The 10,346-nt window shown below is 33.2% G+C and overlaps 1 protein-coding gene across 1 annotated transcript in view; it reads right to left on the bottom strand.

Annotated features, from left to right (window-relative positions):
• The window catches only part of LOC110092974, a 26,524-nt gene extending 16,907 nt beyond the window's left edge, over window positions 1-9,617 (bottom strand). The window contains exons 1-5 of the mRNA XM_020817697.2: window positions 9,317-9,617; window positions 9,149-9,250; window positions 8,950-9,064; window positions 7,719-7,834; window positions 6,355-6,543 (exon numbers count right to left, since the gene is read on the bottom strand). Of these exons, the coding sequence (XP_020673356.1) occupies window positions 6,355-6,543; window positions 7,719-7,834; window positions 8,950-9,064; window positions 9,149-9,250; window positions 9,317-9,441 (647 nt within the window). The 5' untranslated portion in view covers window positions 9,442-9,617. The remainder of the gene's footprint in view (window positions 1-6,354; window positions 6,544-7,718; window positions 7,835-8,949; window positions 9,065-9,148; window positions 9,251-9,316) is intronic.
• Window positions 9,618-10,346: the final 729 nt, after the last annotated feature.

Here is a 10,346-nt window from a genome sequence, read left to right as displayed (position 1 = left end):
TAGGTGGGTGGAATTTAGGCGGTGGAGCTAGAAAGAATGAATTGGGTGGAGGAGGTTGAGCCAGGTGGTGGGGAGGTTGGAAGGGTGGTGGATGGAGTGGGGGAGAAAGAGATGAAAGAAAAATAAATAAGATAAAATTAATCTAACGAACCACAAGAGATCGTAAAAACAGCGAAACCTTGGAATCACCAAAGGTTGACGGTATGGATACCCTCATCGGGTCTCTCCTCTCATGAAACTCACAAAAGATCAATTCTCTTCATGACTCACTAAGAGATCAGACAAGTAGAATAAATTTTCATTAACATTCATCTCTCAAAATACAAAACAACTAGCCTATAAAAGGCCTCATTAAAATAAAAGAAATAAAAGACTAAATACCCTTCGGGTTACAATACTACATGACCACCGTAAAGGGTATAAAGGGAAAACAACAATATAAAATAAACTAGTAAGAAAATATAAATAAATAACTCAAGATCGTGGCGTTGATTCGTGATGTCCTCATCTATATTTTTATTAGATTTAATGAAAACATGATCTTAACATGTCACAATGGAGAAAAAGAATTCATGTAGCCAAACTACATAGTTAGTAAAGGCTTGATGTTGTTGTTGTTAGCCTAATTAGATTATGTTCCAACAAACTCTTAGAATACAAATATCCCACCAAGTTTTTATCTATAAATGAGTTTTTGATAATTGAATCAGCAAGATGGGGCATTATTACCATAAACAACCTAGCTTGAGGAGGAGTGTCCAATAAACTAAATCTATGGCCAACACCTCTCAATCTGTATCAACTAGCAATTAATGGACAAACAATTTTTTCATCTGTAAAAATTTGAAAATCTGTGAACAAAAAACTTTCTATTTACAACACTACAAAAAACAATGAATTTTTTTTGTATATAATTATGGATTCTATAATCAAGATTGACTTTCAAATTTATTTTTTTCATTAATAGTTGCTTTTTTAATGTAACTTGAATTATGGAGGTCAACCTATAGAGTCTAAAGTGTTTTCGCTTGAGTAGATCTAAAACGGATATATGGAGTGTAATTTTAGTAGTAATAGACCTAAGTGAGGGGATTGTGACTTTGCGCGGATCAAGTCATTAATAAGAGTACAACAGTTTTAGATATCTTGGATTATTGTTCAGATGATGGTGAAATAGATGGGGATATTATCAGAAAATTCAAGTTGGATGGTTGAAGTGGAGAATGCAACGGGCTTGTTATATGATAGAAAATGGTACCCCTCCAAACTTAAGGAAAATTCTATAAGATGTAGTGAAGCCTGCAATGCTTTATGGTGCCGAATGTTGGATATTAAAAGAGAAGCATAATTCCTAAGTTAAGTGTGGAAGAGATGGGAGTGCTCGAGGTGGATGAGTGGCTTTACCATTAGAGATAAGATACGAATGAGCATATACGTGAAAAGGTTGGGGTAGCTCAGTAGAAGATAAGATTAGAGAGAGTCTCCTTAAATGGTTTGGTCCATATAAACGGGCGGCCTTCCGATGACCCGTTAGTGAGAGGTAGAGGTATTAGATTTGACTTATGTTAAGAAAGGTTGGGTAGACTTAAAAAGACTTGGTTTAGAAATATTTATAAATGACCTTTCTTTTTAGATTTAATGAGAATTTGACTTTTAAATAGGACACAATGGGGAAAAAGGATTCATGTAGCAACCCACGTAGTGGGATAAAGGCTTGATGTTGTTGTTGTTGAATAGTTGCTTCTTTACATTTTTAAATACAACTCACATCTTATATTTTACACTGAACAAGAGACTAAAATTCAGTTATACATTTCTTCTCATTTTAAATTTCTCAGGATGTGTTGTATGTAGGGGTGTAAACGAGTCGAGTCGAGTCGAGATGCTGGCTTTATCAAGCCTGGCTCGTTTAACTCTCCATGAGCTCTGAAGCTCGAGCCGATTAATAAGCTCGAGCTCGACTCGTTTTAAAAATACCAAGCTTCGAGAATTCGGACCTCCGAAAAAACTCCGAGCCTCAAAACAATCCCGAAAGCTCGAGCCTCAATCAAAATTTTAAGTTTTTTTAAATTTTTTTATGACAGTTAATAAAATTTATTTTAAATTTGAAGTTTTTTTTATGACAGTTAATTAAAATTTATTTTAAATTATGAAGAAATAAATATATAATGTAAACGATATAAATATATAATGAAGAAATTTATTTCTAACACAACTTTAACTTTTAACTTCTTAAAAAAAAATAATTGTATAAGAAATAAATAGATGTGAGGACGACGGAGATCCGGCGGACTCGGCTGTCGGCACCTGTTCGGTCGACCGAGGGAGAAGAGGCCGCACGACGCGTCGCGTGTAGTTAGGGCGAAATGAATAGATGTGCGGCGGGCAGCGGGCTAGGGTTTTTTTATCATATAAGTTATAACATATTATATGATTTTTAATATTCTAAAAATTATAATATTATAAATAATATAATCGAGTAGCTTGATAAGCTTTCGAGTCGAGTCGGGCTGAGCTCGTTTATCATTCGAGCTCGATTATAGGCTCCAGCTCGAGCTCGAAGCTCGATAAGCTCGGCTCGCGAGCTCGTTAACGAGTCGAGTTCGAGCCGGCTCACGAGTCAGCTTGACTCGGTTACACCCCTAGTTGTATGAAATCATGACAGAAACTTGAGGACTTGTAAATTGCAAATCATTAATTACTTACAATTTTCCTTTTTTTGAATGTAAACAACAATATAGGAAATAAAACTCAAATGATAATATAATAATAATAAAAAATTGAAGAAATTTATGGTTAAAAATGACTATAACTTTTTATATTCAAAATTCAGGAATACGTGGACAACATTTCATTTTTATGAGTAGTTAATTCTAGATTCCATAATTCAATATTGGCTTTCAAATTTATTTCTTTCATTGATAGTTATTTCTCTACCTATTTCTATATTGTTTCTCATCTTATTTTTTACACGGAAAAAGTCAAGAGACTATTATGATGTGTTGTATGAAATCAGCTAGGAACTTGAGGACTTGTAAATCAAAAATCACTAAATACTTTCAACTTGCTTTTTTTGAATGTAAACAACAAATATAAGAAATAAAACCCAAATGATAATATAATCAAATAAATTGAAGAAATTTGTGGATTAAAATGACAACAGCTTTTTATCTCCAACAATCTATGGACAACATTCCATTTATGTTCTGAGTTAATTGTGAATTCCATAATTAAACATTAGCTTCCAAATTTTTCCATAGTTATTTTTCTGCCTATTAATGTATAACTTATCATCTTATTTCTTACAAAGAATAAGGAAATAAAATTAAGTCAGACAATTTTTAATAATTTTCTACTATCATCTCTTCTCATTCTAATTTTCTAGAAACTATTATGATGTATCATGTAAAATCATGCCAGGAAATTCAAGATTTGCAAATCACAAATGACGAAATACTTCAATAACTTGCTTTATTTGAATGTAAACAACAAATACAAAAATTAAATCCCTGATGATAATATAATAATTAAATTGATTTGAAGAAATTTGGCAATAGTGTTTTATCTACAACAATCCAGCAATCTATAGACAACATTCTATTTTTATTGAGTACTGAATTGTTGATTTCATAATTAAAAATTGGTTTAAAATTTATTTCTTCCTTGATAGTGGTTTCCCAATCCAGTCATGTATAGTTTCTCGTCTTATTTTAATTATATAAAATACGGAATAAAATTTAATCAGACTATTTTTCATTTGTACTATCCTCTCTCATTGAAATTTTCAAGAAGCAACTATGATGTGTTGTATGAAATCATGTCTGGAAAGTTGAGGATTTGCAAATCACAAATCACTAAATGCTTCAACAACCTCCTTTCTTTAAGGGGTCCTTAAGATGCAAGCATTTGGAAATCCAATTTATTCAAAATATTATGTAAAGTAAAATCATGTATTTGAAAATCTTTGTCGGAATTTGGTTTCTTATAAAATAAGAGTTTATTTTTTTTTATGTTTTGTTACTTGCAAAGTAAATTAATATTTAAAATATGACAGTGGGCATAAAAGCCAACAATAGCAACTAATGGTAGAGTCAACCGATAGTGGTGGTGATGGCAATGGTCGGTGACCAACAAAGATGGTATTCAATGGAGGCAAAAGTGATGGCTGCCAATGGCATTTGCAATGGCGGCATTAACGGTTGTTGGCATCAACCGTGGTGATTAGAGGTGACAGCCAAAGGTGGCGATGTTAGGCAGCAGTTGGCAATGGTGGCTGGTGGCAACAATAGTGGTGCTAATCGATGGTGATAGAGCATAGAGGCAGCTGTGACAGTGGTGCCTGTGACGACAAATGACAGACAACAGTTGGCTTCGGCGAGTGGTAGCGACGACAGGTGAAGCTTCACATTTTCAATGTATTTGGAATTCACTCAAGTTAAACCAATTTTAAAAACATTAAAAATGAATTAGGTAAGGAATTTGAAATACCTCAAAAGATTAATCTGCATTTGCTTTCCGTACAATCAAACACCCAAAAATTCAAAACCCTAACATTTGGTTTACTATACATTACAAATACTTGCAACGAAACAACCCTTAAATATAAGCAACAACTACAAGAAATAGAATCCAAATGCTAATATAATAATCAAATAAAAATCTTGAAATATTGACACTTCTTATCTCTCATCATGAGATTTATTCTACGAATTTATATTCCTGGTGCCTCTAAACCAAGAATCAAGGAAAAAACAACATTAATTTGATCATTCATAATAGGAAAAAAAGGAATAATATCAAGAGATAATTCATTAAGAGTTATATTTTAGATTGCACATTTGATTTATCAACTATAATATATATAATTGGTTCAATTTCAAATTCAAATGTAGAATCAAACAACATTAGAAACCAGCAATATTGCTTTCAAACTCCAATTCTAGCCATTGTCCAAATATAGACTCAATCTCCAAGTCTACGTAATAATATCTGTGTAAATTTAGATTCAAAATCATCAGATGTAAATTCATATTATAATTGCAAATCATTTTTTACATCTAAAATATCATTGAAAAAATATTCATGAACTACAATTTTTTTTTACTCGATCAATTTCAATCATATTCTTGCATTAATGTTTTTTCATAGGCTTTAGATGAGTTGCTGCTAAGTTTTCTTTTGGAATTGGCGAAGGTAAAGAAGTCAAAATAAGAAAGCAGTTGTAATATTCCTCAATATAAAAAATTATGTATGCAGCCTCGTAAGAAAATTTTAGCGAATTGAAGCTTTGTTCATCCCTAATTTCTTGCTCAAGACCTTTAATGAAGAAACAACTTAACAAAATTTAAAAAAAAAAATTAAAAAAAAAAAGAATAAAAAAAGAAAAATGAAGAAACAACTTAACAAAATGATTCAGCATGTCCCACTTATTTTCATTTGACTTCTTCAACCTTTTGAGAATCAAATTCTATATTTCAAAAAAAAAAAATCAAATTATTGATTTATTTAAGACTTTTTTAAGAATATGTCTCCCATTAAATGTAAGAATGTAATTTTGAACCTCAAATTTTTTTAAAAAAAAGTTGTATAGGATGATAATCTACTTAATTTCATTTATATATCATTAAGTATATCTCTTTACTGACCCAATTAATACATCATATATTTAGTAGATATGATGATGCAACAATAAGTTCTTATACTAATTTAATGTAGGATGGCTCGGAGTTGGCATTCTGTAATGCAACTATTATGATGTGTTGTATGAAATCATGTAAGGGGACTTGAAATTTTGTACATCACAAACCACTAAATAATTTTACAACTTTCTTTCTTTAAATAAAAAAAGCAAATGCTAAAAATAGAACCCAAATGATAATATTGTATTGATTGAATAAATTTGAAGAAATAAAAAAGAATGTTGAACAACATAATCAGCAAGCAACTGTTCTTTGATTTCCTACGAATAGAATTTCAATTGTGTCAAATTTGAACAAAATCAGGAGCACCCACAAGGCAATAACAAATGATAACTACCAATCATCATTTCAACCTTGTCTATTATCTTTTTACTTGCTATAGTTTCATGACATAAAGAACTTAACAAAAAGTAATTGCCAAAGATTAAAACTTCTGAGGAACATTAGGCATGCAACAAAGTTTACAACAATTCCTTAGTTTTTAAGTGAAGGCCAAACAAACAAAAGCTAAGAAAACAACTGCTAAACATATTATCCACGAAGGCTTAAAATCGCAAATACAGCCATAACTAATTATGCAACTTTTATAAAACTTCACAGAAGATGCTTCGTTTTATACATCCTCAAAATAAAAAGATACATTTAGATCTAATACCTGTCCCACATAGGAGCTGTGTTAAGAACAAAGTGAAGCTTTTGGTACCAGTCGTCCTGTCCTTTACCTTTGCTCCCACGGAAAACATCTTTGATCCAAGAAGAAATCCCAAGTTTTTCTTCTGATTTCAACCCCACCCACTTGTCAAAAGAAACAACCTCGGGCTGAAAAGTAATAGAATAAGCTGGCCTGGATAATTTAAAAGAAAAAAGAACTCAAGATGAGTTTTATTGAATTGAGGTCAATATACAAAAATACCAACACATGTTAAACAAAATAACAAAAACTTTTGACGAGACGAAGAAGGCTGGCATATGTAAAGTGTGGTCAATATAATCCATTCTATTATAGTTTTTTCCATATTCCAGAGCCATTACAAGTATGGAAAGTAGAAAAATAGAACCTATTATGCCTGCAAGTGTAGTGAGTAGAAGGCATTGATTGTAAAAGCAATGCAAGTGTGGTAAATAAGGAATAAGAATTTCTTTAAAGGAAAAATGGCTCAAGTTCCATCTACATTAGATTTAAAAGATTGAGAATCAAACTAACATTCTACTTGTATAACATTGATCCGTTGGAAGCAGATTAATCTTCAAAGCCAAAAAATGGAAAATTTATTAGGTCAGGTAACCTGATGTAGCTCTACGTCCGGTAGCCAATAATATGTCGCCACGTGCTCTTACTCTTTGCCGCGCGGCCCGACGACCCGACTCGGACCAAAATCCGGGATTACTATGTTCGCGTATTGCTCGGTATTGCTAGGTATTACTCGATATTGCTAGGTATTGCTTGGCAATAACAAGAAATACCGCTCTGTGAAGACCAATACCGAGTAATACCTAAAAGGACTCGGTATTGCTCATTATTGCTAGGTATTGGTCTTCACATAATGGTAATTTTCATTTTTTGTCGAGCAAAATCGACCAATACCTAGCAATACCGAGCAATACGCAAACTCTCGGGTCCGTTCCGGGTCGGGTTGTCGGGCCGCGCGGTAAATAGTGAGAACACGTGGCGCCTGTTTACTGCTCACCGAATGTAGAGCTACGTCAGGTTACCGGACCAAGTAAAATTTCCAAAAAATGAGGCAGGAGCAAAAAGCTTGAGCTCTTCAGCTTTTGAAAACATGAAATGTGAGGCAAAATATTGTCTCAGAACTTGGGTAAAAAATGTTTTTAGCACGTCACAACAGATAATGTGTATTGTAAATCTTAAAAATATTGGGTTGTCAGTTGTTACTTCGTTGTCCAAGAAAATCTAAAAAATACAGCAGAGTTCAGCAATAAAAAATATATGATAATGCTTAATGTATGAGAGGAACCTCATTTCTGGTGAAAAATACCAGATTGGCTTGCTAATTTTACCTGCAGTTTGGATTTGGGAGAATAACTTTGCCAATCAAACTCCCTTTAGGTAAAGATACTCCCCGCAACTCCAAATACGACTGAAGAATTTCAACTTGTCTTGCAGTTTCCAAAACCTGGCATTACACTTTGGCACATAAAAACCTGCTCTTACCAACAACATGAAATGATGAATGCAGCCAAAATTGCATCATGATGATAAGAGAATGATAGAAATGCAAAGCAATGAGATACAGAATCCATTTATCATCAAGTTCACTTCTATAAAAGATTAAGGCTTCGTTTGTGATAGCTTTTTTACTACTTCTTAAACAGCTTTTTAGTAGAAAATTTTAAATTTTTTAACTAAAAAGCTACTTTAAGAAGCAGTAAAAAAGTTATCCCAAACGAAGCCTAAATTGCTGCCAGACATTTCACCATCCTATCTAAAGAAATGAAACTCAAAATCAGAAGAACCATGATTCAAATACATTCAATGACATGTTGAGGCTATCCAGTGATGCCAAGAAAATCCATTTGATGATAAACCAACTTCATCTCCGTCATATTAATACCGACATTTCTTAAGCAATTAGTTTGGGAATAACAAGTAAAAAAGCGTCTTTCTAGAAATATGACTGAGTAGGAAGATTTTTTAAATTAAACAAAACTTCTTTCTAGAAATATGAATAAGATGACAATATAAGGAAAACTGATTGTATTCGTGCTGTCTAACAATTCAATTCTTCTTCTTCTTTTTTCCCGAAGCATGAACAATTCAAGTCCCGCGAGAAAAATTGCAGACTTCATATCAACTCCATTATCAATGAGCGCTAGCAAGCCCTAACGATACTGTTATGGCATTTGATTTTCAGAAAGGACATTGACAGCAGTAGCATTATATCATGAATATATAGCCATCAAACAACAAAAAAGTTTCAACAAGTTACCAAATAAAAAACCCAAGGCAGATAAACGAACATAATCCAGGAAACCACGGAGCAGATAAATCAACAAAATCAAGGCATGAATCGAAATGAACAAAGAGGGTGAACAGATAAGTATGGATTTACTAACTGAAACCAATCAATTTTCACTCTTTATCAGCCTTGGAAAAACAAAATACTTGATATAAATCCAAACCATTCTGCGGCATCAACAAAAATCTATCAAAATGAACCCATAGTCATGCTGAAAAGAGCAAAGATTTCGAAATCCCGAGATAACGCATTCCATTACATGGAAACCTCACCGGATCGGGAAAAGTCTCAGGCTTATGCTTCTTGTCTTTAGTGCAAACCCAATTTCCACCATCTCCGACGACCACAAACCCAGAAAAGTTTCTAACCGCCACCACCATCACTTCCCTGAGACAGAAGTATCCCTTCTTTGATCACACACGAAACTAAAATAAAAAGGATAGAGGCGTTACAAAACCAAGAAGCACCAACCTCTTGTTAACCAGAACAACGTCTATGTGCTGCCGAGAACTGGTATCAGGATCGGGAATCCTGAGCCCGACATAAGCTTTACCGCCATAAATTTTCTCCAACCTATTCAATTCAGGAAGTTAGCTTCACAACCTGGCGGAGACAAAAAGGGAAATAGGGTTCAAGAACCTGTCGGCGACCGCAAAAAAGAGATCGGAGCTTCCGGCGTCGACGTCGGGGACTTCAGCATCGCCAAAAAAGAATCGCCGGAAAATATTGTATACTACCAGCCCACAGAGAATTTCGACCCACATGATGATTCTACTATTCCGATGATTTCTCTTATTCAAGCCTCTAAGCCTAAGGTTCACACTTATTAGCTGTTCTCCGGCGACGCGAAGAAGATTTCGGGATTCTATTAGAGAAAGAGCCGCCTTTGGTAGCTTCGTGCAGGAGTAACCGAGGCAACCCAACTTGAGCAGGTCGGACTTGCTCGTAAGCCAAATTTGATGTCAAGGAAATAAATTTGAGTCAGTCAGTTGCTTTAATTAATATTAATATAAAATGTATTAAGTTTTCCAATTTAAATACTAATTATTAAAAATATTTTAAATCATGTCATATGTGATTATTATTATTTTTAATATAATTTCTATTTTTATCAAGCTATTACAATAAATATTTGAATTAGTTTTATTTTTCTTACTTTAAAAAATAAGTTGATTCTTGAACTGATTCAAATTCATTAAATAGAGCATAAGCTTAAGCTCGAGTTCAAATTCACTCATTAATCAAATCAAAGCCCAAATTAGTATGGCTTGAGCTCACCTCAATCAACATGCACATTGCATCCGAGCTTCATGTCACATCTCGGGTTTGAAAGGCGGTACATCTCGGTAATGCAGGACACGATAAAATGATAGAAATACATGTTTTGTATTCACAAAAAAAAACATGCATATACAAGAGATGCAATAGGACACAGGTCACCTTTCCAACTAAGAGGTATTGGGTTCGAGTCTTTTTGTATGCATTGTGTGTGTGAATTTGCCTTAAATAGCCTAAATGTCCCAAAAAAAGAGATGCAATAGGATATATATATATATAAAAGATCAATTCATTAATAGAATTTAAAAAAATCAATACATCCAAATAATAGTTGTTCTCATACAAGTTAACAAAAATATAAATATAGCAAAAAACATGGGAAAAAAACTAC

Source organism: Dendrobium catenatum, unplaced genomic scaffold, assembly GCF_001605985.2.
Source record: "Dendrobium catenatum unplaced genomic scaffold, ASM160598v2 original_scaffold_161204, whole genome shotgun sequence".
Taxonomy (NCBI): Eukaryota; Viridiplantae; Streptophyta; class Magnoliopsida; order Asparagales; family Orchidaceae; genus Dendrobium; species Dendrobium catenatum.
This window is presented reverse-complemented; position numbering and strand designations above follow the sequence as displayed.